This window comes from Typopeltis vanoorti, chromosome 9 (genome assembly GCF_054136105.1).
Source record: "Typopeltis vanoorti isolate ZY-2024b chromosome 9, IOZ_Tvanoo_1.0, whole genome shotgun sequence".
Taxonomy (NCBI): Eukaryota; Metazoa; Arthropoda; class Arachnida; order Uropygi; family Thelyphonidae; genus Typopeltis; species Typopeltis vanoorti.
The window spans coordinates 94,005,044-94,024,229 of record NC_143557.1 but is presented as its reverse complement, the minus strand read 5'-3'; the positions used below and the strand labels follow the sequence as shown (position 1 = coordinate 94,024,229).

Genomic DNA, 19,186 nt, shown 5'->3' with positions numbered 1-19,186 from the left:
GTCACGCTTAAAAAAATAATTTATTGACTAAATGCTATTATTGATTGCATAACGCGGGATAAGAACTGCAACACGACTTGGTTAGGAGTTTATATATCAATTTCATAAGTACACTTTATTATTCTTATTAGTTACTGTTTCCAGTAATGTTTTCCGTTATGGGTAATGATAACTTAAATTTGAAAAAGTTAAAAATGTATTCAGATTTGGGTGTATTTTTGAAATTCGCTTTGTTATAAATTCACACACACACACACACACACACACACACACACTATTTCTCAAGAGACAACGCACAAATTTACGACGTCTGAGTAGGCTAAAGCTTGAACAGCCTAACATGCATATGGAACTGATGTTTAAGCTACCGAAATCAGCGTACATGCTGAACTATGTTGACCGGTAAGCGTGCAGTAATAAAATCGTTTGCTTAAATCTTCGTCTTAATGGAAGGGCCAAGCATATGTGGTATTACCAGACAACTAAATTTAGGTAGTTGATAAGTTTCATTATTCGTATAATACAATCACTTTCAGCCATCGTAGTTAAAAAATTTCAACGACTCTTTGGTTGAAAAGACATGGTTAGAATCCCATGATCTTTTTCACGTCTTTCTGAAGGTGAATTAGCCGGCTTCACATAGCGGTGACAGGATTTTTCCTGGCGGAAAAAAAAAAATTATTATTATTTTTTTTTTCATTCCTCAAAACTGGCAAATCGAGCCTTTGTTGCGTCAGTAGTAATTCAAAACATGCAGCCATTGTGCTTATTGGTTAAAGTGAAAAAAAAAAAAGTCACTATCCCATTAAGGTCTCGATTTTGTTTTTCCAGCATGCAATATGAATTATATCTTCAGAGTTAAGTTTGGCGTCATGGAGAGAGAGACCGAGACCCACCATTCTTCTTTTCGAGAGCAAAAGAAACGTTTGTTCTACAGACCACTCCTTGGATAATAAACTGAACCGAACATACTTTAGGAGACTTCCAGGTTAGCAAAAGAATAATTTTCCTGTCACTTTTCTTTCACATGCGAACAGAGGGAATCCTTGTAATAATATGCTAGGTCACTGGTAAGGGCACTGTTTGTATAGGAGATGAGTGAAAATGTCCACGTGTATAGTAGTTTAGCATCTCCCCTCCCAATTTTAATTTACTTTAAACAACTGTAAGAAAAAGAGACTAAGTGAGGAAAAACGCCCAACCTCCAAAATCACTTTACAAAATGCAATGATGGTCTCAGCTTTAAACTTTATAACCTCAATGATATCAATTTCCATCTTCAGTCTACCAAACTATACTTTTAACCTAAAAAAAATCGATTTCACTTTTTTAAACCACATTCATCTCAGGCTTCCACCTACTTAAATACTCTATGCTTCTTTCTTTTTTTTTGTCTCAAAAATGACATTTGTGCATATGTTCAATTCTAATATATTCTTAAGTCAGAAAGTGTCCAACTCAGAATCACCCATTTTTCACTTTTTTTTTTTTTGGCTGAAAAAAATATCTTTTCTTATTTCCATCACATTCATCTGTAACCTCTATCGATTCCTGATATTGCCAGCCATTCTGATTTTTTACAAAATTTCATTTCTTTAAATTTGATTTTCTCCACAACCAACTTGCCTAATAGCGAAGTCACTTTCTTAGGAGATTTTTGTATACTCTTAATTCTTCCCTTGTCCATGAGGTTCTAATACTTTTACTATTCATCAACAATCTTACACAAATTGTTCACATACCTAACAGAATACCAAATAACCCTAATTTCTCTGTCTTCAAACACTCTCACCACTGATTTTTCCACGTACAGTACATAGTTATTTGTCTCCTATACAGATCACAATCAAGTACTGATTTTTTTTTAATCATGGAGCAGCACCCAGAACATAAAGTTCAATGTCTCCTTCGATTTTTGATTTTGAAGAATTAATTCTTTTTTAATTTCCAAGAAATTCCAATACTTTGTAATTTGCAAGAAGGAAATCGCAAGGATCTTTTCCGAATGTGGATAAGAAAAAGTCTTCTGATCTCTAAAACAACTGACTTCTGTTTGGTGTGCCTTTTTTATATTCTCAAACCGCACACTGATATTTATCCTGGAGTTGAAATTAGTCAATATTCAACCCATTTCTAAGAGGAGTGACAAATTTTGGCAATTAAATTACCATGTTATTGAGCCGTATCCTCCAAAAACTATTAATCCAATACAAATCACAAATCCCTCTTCACGAATACCGTTCTCATATTTGGAATGGTGCCCCGAAAAGTTCCATAAAATTCCGCGGCTAAGTACAAAAAGAATACAATTAGGTTGATTTAAACACCCATCTCCCACCAGTTCACCTTAGATTTCTTTTTCAACAGACGTTCAGTTTCTGCTGCTTGTTTATTCTATAGATATTGCCATGATCACTGGTCATTAGAACTAGCAATGGTAATTCCTCAATCTCCTTTGCATCTGTTAAAACACAGAGCGGCTATTCAACTAACTCAAAGAACAAGTTTTTCTTCCTCTTTGTTCGTTTTCTATACTGTTGTCCTTTGGAACAGCCACTACTCTTATGTATTTCCTAAAGAGTGCAACTTTAAGGTCTTCAAATTCAATGGGAACAAGTTTCTTCGCTCTCTTTAACTCCCTACTCATCCAGAGTACTAATGCATACTATAGGCTGAACAACCATTCGTATGAGGCATCGCTATAAAAAGTGGTTTAAATTTATAAAACATTAGCACATATCATTAGTGTTATGTGCTACTTTTGTTTTACAAAACTGCACACACAGTAATATGTTTGCAACTCGCAATTTCTGCCACTTATAGTTTGAGAATTATAGTTTTCGGATTCCTGTTTATATATTTGAGTCCTTGGACTTCTTTGAAGTGTCACATAATAACAATAATATTTTCTGGAAAATAAAAATTCTAACTTACATATTTGTTAACTTAATGAATAATATCAGATACACGCCGCAATATTTCTCTGCAAATTATGTAGCTTTTTATTTGGACATAACTTTATCCCACCCACCCCCTTCATCGACGCATCACGTCTCCTAAGGGGAGTGTCTAGGAAAACACTGGTATATTTAGAAGGGATATTGATGAGGAAAACACAGAATGGGTTAAAAAAAAGGAAAAGAAAATAGATATTATTCTTTGTTATTTTGGTGGACAAATTAACAGTTTTGGATTAAGTTGTTGACAGTCGAATTTTGGCATCTTAACTAGTTTAGTCTGCAAATTTGGTAAAAGTGAGTTAACCGGAGTTATGAATGTTAAAGTCACTAAAGAAAATCAATTCTTTATTAGCGTAATTTCTCCTTACAGAAACCACTGTGAAGTTTGGATACAAAGTCAGAGAATTCAAAGTAATTGGCAGCATCTGAGGAGCGATACACAGAGGAACAGCCAATGAATTTCACTTTCACAGAATGGAGTGCAGAAATTTTGAAGTAAAAAGATCGAAGAACAAGGATTCTAGATTAGGAATTGTTTGAAACATCTGGATATAAATTTTTGCTGACACTTACCACCTTTATAGCAGAAAGAATCGTATAATGAATAATAAGATGGAGTGACAGCCAAGGTGTTATCAGGATTAGGAAAGTTGAGTTTGGATAACTGTTTATAGGCAAATTTCTATCATAACTTTTGCTGCTTTTCATGGTATGTGAAGTAAAGATTGAAGATTAAGAGGTTCAGTACAAAATGATAATTTCTTTAGTATGTTACACATACAGATACAACATTAATCTCACTGCTGTATAGCACAGTATCCACCTTTCACATTCCTTTCGCCCTACAATAATGAATTATCATCGAAATGCATTGAAAATTGGAATTCGGAAGCACATATTTACCGAAATACAATACTGTCGCAGAGCAGTCAGAAAACCAGACTACCTTTTGGTTCGAATTGCATTATAGTACTGGAGAAAATTTTTTAAATGTTTTTCAAATGGAGATGCCGGTCTCATATGGAGGTGGCAAAGTTTTTCTCCAGGAATCTAGGGCTCACTTCGTATACAAAACAAACAAGCTAACCCAAGACCGTATAGATATAATGCACGTAGATATGGATATATTGGCATCATCGATGTCAAAACAGTCACAAACACTAGATTACACTTTTTCGATCACTTTGCCTTTTGACATTAAAATGGTTTTAGCGTTCTTGTAGTGCAGCCGTTTCGATTTACCGCCGCTAAGGATTAGAGGCGGTAAATCGAAACGGCTGTGCACTAACGCTAAAGCTTAAACATAAGTTACAAATATTTCGTCTCATTGGTCCTTGAATCTTTAAAGATGACCACTTCCTAGCTAGCTGTAGTGCTACATGAAGAGTAGAGGCTGTTTTCAAATACAGTAGAGGGTAATCATATACTGGCCTATATCATCCAACTACAGTGCAGCATATGCTATCCTATATATATAGCTTTTCTTAAATGTGCTTAAGACATATTTATAAGTAATATCTGAGCATATTTTCAGTAAGTGTCTACTCAATTAAGAGACCAGCAAAAAGTAACACATTTTTACTTCTGTTAGCTGACTGGGTCGACCGACGAAAGCGTGATACTCTGACTCTATTTATAACGAAAATCTAAAGCGGGTTTCCAGTTAAGAAAGGTTTTCTTGTGTACATGTGTACTTTTTGGTTGTTTATTGGCGAACGAATGAAATACGACTATTTATATCAAGCCACAATTTTTCTTGGCTTCAGCGAAGAAGATGAAAACGAGCATTCAGGGATGGTGCTACTGACAGTTAATGAGTTCGCGTTGATGCGTGGGCCTTAGCAGTTTTCCGAGATGACCTGACCCCTTTGGCACCTAATGCAAACTGATGTAGCTGTGACGCCATACCATCGGATTCTGAATAAAAATGACAATTTAGAGACTTTAGTAAATTGCAGAAACATTGGAGTTGTGAATATATACGGAACTGAAACCAGTTAAAAATCAAGTGGGAATAAGACGCATTTTAATAACTATTAAACTAAAAATGGAATATCTAATTATGATACTACAGGGCGAATTCATTTAAATTGAAACTATTTATAATTTTTAAAATACACGACGTTTCGCTAGATTTTATACAATTAGCATTATCAAGAGTAACATACACCGCACTTATCTATTATTGCACTCGCAGCCTACCTAGAATGACTCGATCAGTCGTTCGACATGCAATATAAAGATATATATATATATATATATAAGGGACAGTTGCGAAGTGATTGTATTTTTTGGTGACGCAACTTTGACTTGAGCCTTCTTCAAATCATTCCGCAGATAGTACTCATTGATATGTGCTGCATAATTTCATCTAACTCTATTTGTTTACGATATCAGAATGTTTTATTATCTCAGTAGCTTCAAGAAATAATTTCTCAGATTGGAATTTTGTTCTATAGTAGTTTAATTCTACGTCATCTGATGATATTTTAAGCTTCACTTTGACAGATGACATCTGGCATGATTAAGTGCTGACCTTGATTACTGATCAAAACTATTTGCTCCTGTGGGATTGTGCCAATGAAGTATATCACCATGTGGGTAGTAACCACATGTCTACCGTATAAAGTGTTTGATAAGTAAGCACATGCATATATTTCAGTTTCAAAAATAGAAAGAAGCTACTTTTCTATCATACTAAGATCAATATCATTCATCATTTCACATATACACAAATGATACGAAGCGAAATGTATGCAAGAAATTATCACCTGTTTTGAGTAATCTTTTATCAATTACTGATTGAATGATGTACTTGTTTATGCTTTCTTATGCCATAGAATAAAAAAGGATTTCCTAGAGCGGGCTGCGCGGAGCCGTAAGGCTCCACAACTGAAATTCTAGTGCTCCGCGAATCTTGTTTACAAACATTCACTTTTTTTTTTTTTAATTAATGAATCGATGATATGATGAAATGATATGATGCTACAAGTTGCGTCTATCATACCAGACTTTGAAAAACTCTGCAGTTCAAAACAACAACTGCACTGTAGTCATTTAAAATGAATTTAAAATTTTTAAATTTACGAAGCACTAAATTGTAAAATGGTGAGTTTTTATTGATTTCTTCCTTTTTTTTCATGCTTATTTTAAAGATTGAGTTGTGAGAGCTCGGCAAAAAGTTTTTTCTTCTTTTAGGGCTTTATTTTAGCAAGAAGTTTGGGAAACCATGCCTAAGAAATGTCCCTGTTGGTTGGGAGGAATGATTGACTTTATAGATAGCCTGCTATGAAAATATTTGACCACCCCTGCAGTAAACAAATCTGTATGCATCGTATTATCTACCAGAACTTGTAATAAATCAGACTTCCAGCAGTGTACAGGGTAGGACCTGTGTGCGCACGTGCGAATTTAAGCCATACATTGTGAATGCGATAGGGGTTTTGTTCGGATCACGCCCAGAAAATAATAGCTAAGTGAAATAGCAAAAATATTAAAAGGTGCGTGTCCTGTGTGCTTGCGATAAAAAAAGTGTGATCACTCAGAACGCAGTAAGTGAAATCAGAACCATTCTCTTACCCTTTATTATCTTAAAAGAATAGAAATTTAATTCCTTAAGAGAATAAAATCTCCGATACTGTTCTATTAGAACAGAATAGAATAGACTTATTTTCTTCTATTCTGAATAGAAAAAATAAAGAAACCTATTCATAAATATGAATATTTTAATATTTTGAGTTATACATTTCATGGAGCTCCCTGGATAATATGATCCAGGTATGTCTGATTTGTTTCTTTTTCTAATTGAAACATTATTAATAAATAATCCATTAATCTTAAGCCTACAGTTTGGTAAAAAGGAGTAGCTCTGTTACCATACAAGATACTCATTATTTCAGCTGTAGTCAAGCACTGCTAAATTTGATACGACATAAGCGGTTGCTTAGCTCTCTCTCTCTCTCTCTCTCTCTCTCTCTCGCTCTCTCTCTCTCTCTCTCGTTTTCTTTCCCTTACAATAGTTCTTTTACAGTCAATCACAGTAGCAGGCAGAGAATCAAAAGAATGCAAAATTTTAAAACGTTAAAGTTAGAAAAAAACAATACAATATTAAGAAATATTAATCATGGTTGGGTACCAGAAATATACTTAGAACACTTAAACACGTGGAAGTATTTTACAGCTCTGTATCTTAATGATCGCGTAGATTACAAAGAAAACAGGTCTTATATGCTTATATAGAACCTTCGTGACTCAATGGAAAACGACAATGCCTTTCTGTTGGAAAGACCTAGGTTCGAATCCCATCTGGGACGCGAAGGACTTTTCTAGTGAAAGTGAGTTAGTCAGTCTCATACGGTAGCGAAAGAATTTTTCTCCTATAACAGAGGTCAGGGAGAATACACCCAATGGACAGGATCACCCACTCCATCATAGAATTAATTAGGTTTCTGTAAAGCCAAGTTTCTGGACGGTAACAAGCTATCCATTGAGTTTAGCACATTAAGGAGAAAAATGAGATGTTCACATAGGAATTCACACAACTGATTTAAAACGACTGAATTACGGTGATAGATTGCAAATTTTGCTTCATAAATGGTTATCAACTTTCGAAAACTTTAAATCTATTTCTATATCTTGCTTATCCCAGTAAAACAAAAGGTAAGGTGATGTGAGATAATAAAATTGATAGGTAAAATTATTCTGGATGATGTTGGCAACTAGTCTATTTCTAATACTGAATTACAGTGTCACGCTACTATTTTGTGTGTGTGTGGGGGGGAGATAATAATAAAGTATAACAGAAATTTGTTTTTCCGATTCTTAAAAATATAGATAAAAATTGACAAATAAATAAATAAATTTCTCAGAACGACGTCTACTGAGCTTGCGGTATTTTATCATAGAGGGCACCACTATTCTGTAATTTTTGTCATTATTATTTCATCACGTTTGAAACTGACTTACGAAGTATTTGAGAGTGAAACTGTCATATCGTTTTGTATGTGGTAGATCTCAAATGTTAGAAATATATAAACAGTAAATCGTTAAACTGTTCAAACACAAATTCTGCTAAAATAAAATATTTCTTTAGCCTTTAAACCAAACGCACAAAAACGAGCTACTATTTAATTCAAGTGAGCTGGAAGTAATTTGCGTTTCTAAACATTAGTTACTTCATACAGTTCTGGTAATTAAAATAAATTGTTTCTAAGGTCGTTCTTACTTAAGTATAAAGGAAAGAAAGTTGTAAGGCCACCAGTTGTGATTGTCACAATTTATAATTTACTGCACTTTTTAATTTTTATTTTTTTGCTCCTATATATGACTGATTACTCGATTGCTCCTTGTTATCCTTGACTAATCCAGTCAAGGCGAACGGGCAGTTGTCAGGTGATAAGCAGTGTCAGATCCTTTGGATAATTTTTGAACTTGATAATTGATGCAAATCCAAGTAAATGTATAAAAAGCCAATCCCTCGTAATAAAACAAAGAAAAAAAATAGCAGCGTTGAAAATGCAACAGTTGATATTTTATAATAAAAACTGTGTTTATTCAACTTATAAAGAAATTTAAAATGAAAAGCAAAAAATAATAGGAAGCAGAAAATACGGCCGAATTGATTAACGCTTATTAAAGCATTAAATTAAATTTTGTTTTTCATTATACTAGTATTTATTTTATAAAGGTTCTATTTAGCATAGAGTCTCTAAGCTAGGAATTCACTCTTTTTGTTTGTTTGTTTAATTAAAGTATTTAGACATCTGGTCAAACGATGTTATTATTTGAAATTTTGCTAGCTTCTGGCTAACAAAAGTCATTTTGTTTTGTGCAGGCTAAGAAAAGTCAAAACGTCGTTGCTGGTATTAGCCACGTGAAAAATAATAAAACTGAATGAATAAACGAAAAATTAAGACATTCAAGCAACAGTATAGAAATAATGTAATTGATTTCTGATGAACGCTGATTTTTAGCATCTTTATTTGTATATTTTCCTGAAGCGGGATACAAAAAGGATGCGAAACCTTTTTATTCAGATTTATTATTTCCATTTGGCTAACACCGGCAAATCCTTTAACGAACCTAAGGAGAGATATATAACAAAAGCCATTGTTCTCCGTCATTAATATTTGTGTTATATATGTCTTATTTATAGTGGATACCTGTACGAAATGAAAATATTGCAGCCATGGCTGATGATTATCATATTCAAAAATTTAAGCTGATAATCTTACCTTAAGTTGACGACTTTTAAGAATATAGCCATACATCTCTTCTGCCTGTTTTATCCTTATATCGTCTACGTCAATTTCTTCAGTGCATTCTTGTAGCTGCGGAATCTGTGCTTTAGATTCTCGAATAAGCACAGCACTGGGATCTATCTCTTCTGTATAAACACCAACTTCCGGTATTTGGGGCTCGGTATCGTGCACAAGAATCGACGAAACATCTACGGCTTCCAGAACGCTTGTAGAAGTTGAAGCACCATCGCTATCTTCATCTGATTCTTCCTGGTTGTTGTTTATCCCGACTTCAGTGGTATCGGATTCCTCATCTACTTTCAATTCTTTGAGAAGAATGGTGGAATCGACTTCATCACGGTTCTTTATCTGATTGAAAACAATCTGCATGGATTCCGGACTCAGAGGAAATGGATCCCCCAACATTTCGTCAATGTCGTGGCAATTTCCAATGAAGGAGTTTAAATTCAAAGTTAAATTATCTCTGCACGCTTTGAAGGGTTTGTTTAAATCTTCGCTTCCGGAATTTCCCACAACCCATTTCGAGTATTCCCTTTCGAATCTATCTTCAAAATCTTCGAATGTCTCCAGTTCGTCTTCGCTTTCGTCGTTAAGTAACAAGTCAATGTCTCGGAATTCGCTGATAAATTTATTTCCTTTACCTTTCCTAAATAGTTTTGGCTTTTCTTCAACATTTCCAGAGAGTTGGTGGAACCTTTCTTTAGTGATGTCGTCTGTATAAATGTTATCGTTCTGATCCACAAAAATTGGTGAATGATTAATAGCTATTGGCGAGTCATCAGCTATGAGGTTATCATAAGGGGATTCACTTCTTCCAATGGGTTCAGAAAAACCAGAATCTCTCTGCGATGGTTCTTTATTGACCGCATTCACTGGATGAAAAGAAAAGCTTTCCTCATCATAAACGCTACCAACTTCCAGACTGGGAGTGTATATTTCTGACTCAGTACACGAAGTATTCATATGTTCGTCATCTATAATCCCTAAATTAAGGTCTTCTATTGGAGAAATGCCTTCTATCATATCGTTTGAAACTTCACAAGGGATTATATTTTTAAATTTTTCAGTGGGTGCTGCAAGAAATGATTCCGAATTTTCTATTTTCTCACCTTTCTGCTGATTAATGCAATTGCTGGTCTCTGTATTCTTCCCAAGTTTGAGTTGGTTTTTACCTTTGCTGATATTATTATTAGAATTTTCTGCAGCGACTGAATCTATGGAGTCTTCACATTCTTCAACTGATTTATTTTCGCTTAATAGAGCTTTGTCATTTTTTTCTATAGCTGATGTTTCTCCATCTGTTAAAGAAGAGGAATGGCTGTCATATCCAGTTTCGGAAGGTGACACTTCTCTCAAGACATCCATTCTGGAAACGCCTATTCCTAAATTGCGAGGTGCCCTACGACGCTGACGGTTTTCTAATTTCCTTATTAATTCTTGACCTCGAATGTATTGTTCCAGTTCTTCGCGTGAAAGATTCATGTTGAGCACCGATTTTCGGAAATCTTTGTTCATTTCCTCATTCCACTCATCTGAAAAATCTGATGGACTCTTATTTAAGCACGATCTGTTCATTTTGCTATTATTTAAGGTCTCACTACTCGAAGATGTTAGTTTAGATTCTTTGGATAAATTGGGATCTCTGGTGCTTACTATTTGTTGTTGATTTGGTATTAAGTTACTGGATGAAAGGGAATCTGGTTTAGAATTTGTTGAGTTATTCTTCTGAGGTTTAGATAGATTTGAATCTTGAAGTTTGCATTCTGTTTTGGGGGCTTTTGGACACTCATATTTGCTACAAACTTTACCACAACTCCGACTAGATATTCCTGGAATTTCCGGTGTCTGTTGCAGATTTTTGCATTTTGCAAGGTCTTCGACGTCTACTTGGACTGCGGTTGTCCTTTTTCTAGTAGCTCGTGTTATCAAAGACAGTTTGATAGTTGTTGTGCGAGACACTGGATTCAGTTGACTTTCTTTTTGCAAGATGGTTGAATCGTGGAAGGGAGATGTAGCCCGACAAATGGCACACGGTTCGTCATCGTCGCATTCGTTATCGGAAACGGAAATAGCTTTGTCTGTAGAAATGGAATTTTGGGCAGAGGATGTCAACTGGGAAGGTGACAGGTTAGACACTGCGTTAATTTTGTTCCCATCAGCGACGTCGTTTTTATCAAACGCTTGCTTTCTTCTAAGGAATGATGCGTCATGTTTCGAATGCAAAGAATCGTATTCACCTGTTCCCTGAGGACGAGAATAAATTCCTTGGCTTCTGTTGAACTTTCTGGAGTATGTATCGTTGGTTAAATCACTCCATCCTCCTGTCCTGGATGACCCATAACTAGACCTCGTGTTTGACCTGTACGGGAAATTCTCCGCTGACCTGCCGAGATCAACAGCTGGAGAAATTCTAGGGAGGTGGAATTCTCTATAGGACGATCTGCCGAGGTCAGATCCATAATTAGACTTTCCGGACCTCCCGTAGTCTGTACTATAACTCAGTCTTGATCTGCTGTAGTCTCCCGTTAGGGATCTACCAAGATCTCTGTCTCTAGATAGTGAACTATCACGTGTGTAGGAAGAACGATCCCACGTAGACAGCCCAGATGACCCATATGTTGACGATCTAGGAGAAATAGATCTCGTTGATGATCCACTGTACTTGGAGGAATAAAGCGGCAGCTATTAAAAAAATAATAATAATAATAATAATTCAAAATGTTAATGCGTTTAAGTAATCCTAAAATTTAATTAGAAAATTAATAAAAAATAGAATTACGAGGGGGGGGGTCTGGAAAGCTCTGCAAAAAAGATATTAAAGCAATGGGTGAACAGAACCAACATATTCTCGATGTACCATTCGCTATTCAAGGTCACGCTTACACCACCCTCTTCAATGAAGTAGGGCCCAATTATGGCATGGCCGGAAACCGCACACCATGCAGTGACTTTCTCGCTGTGAAGATGCTTCTCTTGGAAAAATTCAGGTCTCGAGAAACCTGTAGGTTCATCTGTTTACATGACCGCTTAGATGGAAATGCACTTTGTCCGAGAACCAGACATTATGGATTTATATGGAGGGATCTTCATAGACATTGGCCAGTACGCGTGCACAGTATTCCCGCCGTGTAGCGTGATCCGTTGCTGTTAAAACTGACCCACCTGAATGATGTACAAAAAGGCACTCAGCTCTTTAAGGATTCTCTGTAGTGACCGCCTCAGTATCCTAAGTTTAACCGCTGTTCATCGTTCACTGCATTTCGGAGACTTGCTCCAACACACGCCCGTGATTCTCATTTGTGTTATAGGCCATTCGGGGAGAACACTCCCTCAGTACGTTGGAACCTCTCGATTAAGGCAATGTTGACATTATTGCTTCGGGCATGCTTTGGGAAATGACGAATAAACTGCTCACAAACATGTTGTAGGCTTGGACCATTTGCTCTACGAACTCCGTATAAACGAAATAATGCTCAACAATAAACGTCTTTTCTTCCAGCATCAACACCATTGCTACAGCTAAATGTAATGGCACAAACTCCGTACTATTCTGTTAATGTGCATGTAGTCGAACGGCATATCTCATATGGCTTGTACTGAAGAGGGGAGGGCTGTCGAAAGTTCAGTACTGTTTTTTTTTTTTTTTTTTTTGCTTGTTTTTGCTCTACACCGTATTTATTAGTTAGCACTTTTCACTTCGCTTACAACTTTTTTTTTTTTTTTTTTTTTTTAAAGATGAGGTAAGTTGAGCCTACGGCACATCTCAGTGTTCGACACACCATCATCATTAAATTTAATATTTTTGATCTTAGTGTCCAATGTTTATGCATCTTTTTTCTTTTCACTGGAAGTAACAGCACCGTTACTTTGCATTTTATCTGCCATTATTAACAACAATAAAATAAAAGCATAGTTATAAACAGTTTATAAATCACAGTGAAACACACACACACACACACACACACACACAGAGAGAGAGAGAGAGAGATGTAAAGCAACGACGTCGTAAACAAACACTTCACAAAAACTGTCCATCGGTAAAACCTTACAAGTTTTACCGGATGACAGTTCACCGATGGGCAAGCGGCATATGAACGGATTGTCGTCAAGCGGAGCGTCGTAAGGTGGAGTATTAGAGTATATGACTTTCTCTATTACTGGTTATTGATTTAATTTTTTTTTCATTTCAGTTATTTTATGATCAAATAGGATATATTTCGTTGTTGTTTTTTGCATTTATTTCATTTTAGCTGCTATTAATCTTTGCTCATCTCGATCGTCAAGTCTCTTCCATAGATATTCTTCTTCGTTTGTCAGCATTTTAAGTAAGAACTCATGTAAGATTGCAAATGTCTTAATTTGATTTACTATCATTTTTTGGGAGAGTTTAAACTTGAAACAAATAAGCAACTATTAAAATCGTAGAAAAGCAGTCAATTACTGAACTGTTGAACTAAATTTGGCGTCTGATGACGCTTCAACATTTTCGCTATCTATTTGTCAAGCTGTAGTTTATTGTGCTGCTAGAAACACACTAACACTACCAAGGACGAATACGATGAAAACAAACAAGAAGAGAGAGAGAATGTATTTTGGCCACATTATATCGGTCATGTCTCTGTTATTCATGTAAATCATGTCATCTCATTAAAGGGGATGAAGAATTCTTATCCTAGATAGGGAAAAAAATACGATAAACAGACAAAAAAAAAGGGTAACATATTTTTAGAAATACTAATTGATAAACAGGGTTAAGCTGAATGAAATCACTCCGCGAATAAAAACTGCTATTTTTTTAGGCTAGTCTGGCGGCAAATACAGCTGACTTTCTAATCATGTATTTCTATAACTTCTTTCCATGACTTTTGACGTTAGAGACAGTATATCACTAACAACCTTAGGTTAAATGTTTATGTACACGGTTGACATCCCCACGCCTCGTGGTGGCGATAAAACTGAGAGAATTATGATCTTTGATTTTAAAGAACTGCAACCTCATTTTTTAACTTCCTCAGAAAAGGAAGGTCGTGAATTTTAAGTTAACACATCTTCATTAAGTCGGAGGGAGAATAAATAGCACATGAAAACCGACTTTGGGCGAGGCAGGCTCGAGGGAGAACTGATACACTTGGTGGTAGTTTGCTGTTAAACCATAAATTTCATCTACTGTATCGCCTGAAGCGGTGGGCTTCTTACCTCTTATCTAAAACAGCGCGTGGCAAAATAATATTACTTTCCTCTGACCACATTGTGGCATCTCACTAAGATATCTGCAGCGAGTAAAAAGAGAAACAGCAACTCACTCAGCTCATTAAATTTAATGTAATACTTAGATGTAAGGCATTGTGGTTGTATATCCAAACTAATCAGTTTTAAATTTAAATGATTTGTAAAATCACCTGATTTATCGCCTGATTTATCACCGAACAGTCACTAATAATGCCTAGGCAATGTCACAATGATAATCCATAAAGGTGTCCAATATTTAAATTTTTTTTGTTTTTGTTTTGTTTTTTGGATTTAAAAACTAAAACTAAAATAATTGAGGATTAGAAAGATCTTTAAGGATTAGAACCCTTAAATTAAGATTAACATTTAGATTTAGATTAGATTTGTGTCAATTTAGATTTAGACTCTTAGATTAGAATTTTTATGGATTATGATCCTTAAAAATTAAGAAATATAATCCTTAAATTCGAATCATAATCTATCATCATCATCATCGTGCGTATTATCAAGGATTTAGGCCTAGCATGGCCTGTTCCGGCCTTAGAAGTCATTGTTGAATCGTTTAAGAGGACGTCCTGGTTTTTCTTTTCCTAATAGCTTGTACTTTAAGGCTTGTTTTGGTAATCTTTCTGTTTCCATTCTTTGAACGTGTTCCATCCATTTATGTTTATATTTTTTAATTTTTTCTATTACTGGTTCTTGGTTTAATTCTTTCATAATTTCTCCATTTCTTTTGTGATCAAATAGGGTATACTTTGCAGTTTTTCTCATAAACTTCATTTCTGCTGTTGTTAATCTTTGTTTGTCTTTTTGTTTTATTGTCCAGATTTCGCTTCCATACATTAAGGCTGGTAGGGCTAATGTATTGTATACTTTTAGTCTGGTTGGCTTTTGAACTAGGTTTGATTTAAATATAGAGTTAATTACACCTGCTATTTTTAAATATTTTGCAATTTTTACGTTTATATCTTTTTCATTTTCATATGTGATCATACATCCTAGGTAGTTAAATGAATTCACCTGTTCTAAGATCTTGTTATCTATTACTATTTTAGTTCTTGCTGGATCTTGTCCTTTAAAGGCCATAGTTTTTGAATTTTCTGTTGATATTATCATACCATAATCTTTGGCTATCTCATTTAGATCTGAAATAGCTGTCTGTAAGTTATCTTCAGAATTTGTAATTATTATTTGGTCGTCGGCAAAGAGGAGAGTGTTTAAGTTTACTGTAGGAGAAAGTTTAATTCCTTGATGTAAATTTTTATTCCATTTTATTATTATTTCATTTAAGTAGATATTAAAAAGAGTTGCTGAGAGGGGACATCCCTGTCGGACCCTTTGGTTTATCTCTCTCGTATATGATAGCTGGTGATTTAATCTTATTTGTATTTGATTATTTTCATACACACTTGTGATAGCTTTTAGGATATTATTTGGTATTTGTCTTTCTTTTAATATGTTAAATAATATGTTTCTTTTAACTTGGTCAAATGCTTTTTCAAAGTCAATAAATGCAATATGTGTTTCTAAATTGTATTATCTTCTTTTCTCTATTATTAATTTTAGGCAAAAGAGGCCGAGTCTATACATGATCGTCTTTTCTAAATCCATTCTGTACTTCTAAAATAAAGTTTTCAGAATATTTCATTAGTTTCCTATTTAAGATTCTGCTATATATTTTGTAACAGGAGTTTAGTATACTGATACTTCTATAGTTTTTAGGGTCATCTCTATTACCTTTTTTAAAGATAGGAATCACAATTGCTTTTTTCCATTCTATCGGGGGAGATACCAGTTGAATAAATTTTATTTAAAAATAATAAGAGTCTTTCTTTGAATCTTGTTCCTGCGCATTTATATACTTCTGAACCTAGCTTATCTTCTCCAGGTGATTTTCCGTTTCTTGTTTCTTTCAGGCTGATTTCTAATTCTTCTTTAGTTATTTCCTTTTCATTTTCGTTAATTGTTTGCCAGTTGTCTTTTTTAAAATATTTGTCTGTCCACAATTCTGTGTAGTAATTTAGAAATTCTTCTAATTTCAATCATAATCTATACATTACGAATAATAAATCAATGGAAGGCTGTAGAACATTCAGTCGATACAAAAATTTAAGCTTAATCATTTACTAATACTTTTATTATTTTGAAAATCATTTTACAACTCCCTTCCGTTAGTTTTATATTTCAGAAATATAGAAAGTATTGACAGCTTGAGTAGTTGGTAAAGTCTCATTCAGTTCTAATGTATTGAGCAACGATCAGCGTTAATTAATTTATTTATTTATTGTTTCCTTCTGTTTGAGATCCAAATAACAATTGATTCTACTTGTCCTAAATTCCTATGCAGAAGGATAAACTGACTTCTTAACCGATGTAAAATACGACTTTATTTAATTCAGTTAAATATTATTTATATAGATAAATAATGCAAAAAAAAATCTGCCATGTCATATGCTGAACAACTGCAAAGTGATATGACCTTCTTTCACGCTGCATAATATTCGTAAGTCTTGTAGTTTATTTAATAAATGTTTTTTTTTTATATGTAAATCCTACCAACAAAAGGCTATTAGCCTATAGTATATTAGTACCGTGGGTGGATTAAGGTTTAATTAATCCGGAAATCGTAGCTCTTAAAGTTCTATCGTTGGTACTGACACACCAAAGACGGAACTTTTTTTTCTCAAGCTAATTCAGGCCTCAGTAAGCGTGGTGTGGTCTTATATCCCACCTAAAGGTATTCACAAACATTCCCGCCTAAGGTAAGATTCGAAGCCAGGGCCTATTGGTTGGAGAGCGGATACGCTATCTACTAGCAAGTGGATTTCTGATGATCAATGGAAAATTATGCAAGCTCTTCAAGAAAAAGAGAGAGAGGGACTATTAAAGACTGGACTGTTCGTAATTTAGGAACATACTTTAGTGGAAGGAAGCACAGATTTCTGCGACGAATGTGCAGTTAATCGACGGAATAATAAATGAACAGAAACAAGGCTTATCAAAATGATTGGTCTTCCATTATAAAGTGGATATCAACTGAAATGATAATAAAAAAGTTTTTACAGGGCGAGGAGCCACCCATAGTTCAATCGTGTCGACGATATCCTTTTAGATATAGAGTCTGAATCCCATTTAGGATGCGAGAAACTTTATAAGGGTTTTTCTTAACTGTAGGTGAAGGTCTCATACAGAGGTAGCAGTTTTTTCAAGAAACTCGAGTTTCTCATTCGCTGCATGACAAATAGCAAAAAAAAAAAAAAAAAAAAAAAAGAAAATCGACCAGAGAACACACACAATTACCAGAACTGGTCCTCATAGTCTTAAATTGCCTTTGCCGTAATTATATATATATATAGAAAACACAACTTTAATGCATGTTAAGTGACATACATCAGGGTTACTGACCCTTGGCCTGCACCGTTGTTTCGGCATAAGAAGTTACCTTCGACAAGGGTATCCTCTTTCTTAACATTCGTTTTAAAATACCTTGAAGTAAATCGTCTAGCAGTTAGTAAGGCTAAGTATTTCTGACTTTTCCATTTTTTTCCGGTGATACGATGTAATTAGACTTCAAGCTTGTTGACACTTCCTTTCCTACAAACCTTTCGGTGCTGACACGTCACTGGCACATTTTGCAACATAAACACTCCCTATGCCAGGAACATAGGACCCTCATACAAACAACAAATGCTGACATTTGTTTGACTCATGCAGACCAGTGTCTGGCAAATCTGGGTCAACGTGTTATCCTTATAAGTTCTTCTTTCCAGATAAAGTGACAATGCTCATGTGAGGAAAGAAAACGATAGGGTGATAACGCTTGTATTCTTGTCACGCTTTAAAAAAAAAACAAAAAAACTTGAACACTTCTAAACCAAACACCAACAACCTCGGTTAATCCATTAATTCTCGAGGACTTATTGAAATGGGTGAAATTCCTATGACTTTCAAGTAAAACGTTTGGTATAAATTAGGCAAAATTATTTTGTCAGAATCTACATCATTTCAGTTCTCGTTTAAAACATAAACGAACAAAATCAGTCGAGTGGATGTCTGGGATTAGATGTCTGAACTTTCATAAGAATCTTATACAGAAGCCACAGTCTACACTATCAAACATGAAAGATGTTAGACGGTGTGAATAGAAAATATACGTGCACTAAATAAATGGAATGCATTAAATTTTTGTGATATCTTTATTATATCATATAGGAATAAGTGTGATTTTGACATGTATAGTTTCATGTTTAGTTGGAAATCCTACTCTCTTGTATTCGGAGGTCTTCCACGACTCATTTACCAGTAAAAGTCGTACAAAACTTTCTAAAGTACAAATTTGTTAATAGCCGAGTCCAAAAAAAATAATAATAAAAATAAAAATAAAAAATTATGCAGAAAACAAACTGTTCATCATCGACTCGCAAAAGTCGGGAACTTGCTAATAAACCAATCCCTCGATTAATGCGTTCTTTAAAACAGGCGCATTAATCGAAAACGCACTAATCGAATATAATAACCTATGGGAAAATGTATAATTCGTTCCTCAGATTTCTTTTTTGAACCTTACTTTTTTTTATAAAAGAATTAGGGTATATCTCAGGGCTTAGTTAAAGGAAAACCATGAAGCTGAAAGACAATAAAACATATTCAGAATATAAATTTATTATTCTGCTTCTTAACAAAGAATTGAGCTAACATAGTTTGGCGGTCATTCTGTTTCTTTTTTTCATACAACTG

The 19,186-nt window shown here is 34.7% G+C and overlaps 1 protein-coding gene across 3 annotated transcripts in view; it reads right to left on the bottom strand.

The window, feature by feature from the left end:
- LOC150103262 (FH1/FH2 domain-containing protein 3-like) overlaps nt 1-19,186 on the bottom strand; it is a 469,484-nt gene that overhangs the window by 379,536 nt on the left and 70,762 nt on the right. For all 3 annotated transcript variants that reach the window (XM_090397848.1, XM_090397849.1, XM_090397847.1), the window contains exon 3: nt 9,194-11,902. In XM_090397848.1, coding sequence (XP_090253974.1) covers nt 9,194-11,902 — 2,709 coding nt within the window. The remainder of the gene's footprint in view (nt 1-9,193; nt 11,903-19,186) is intronic.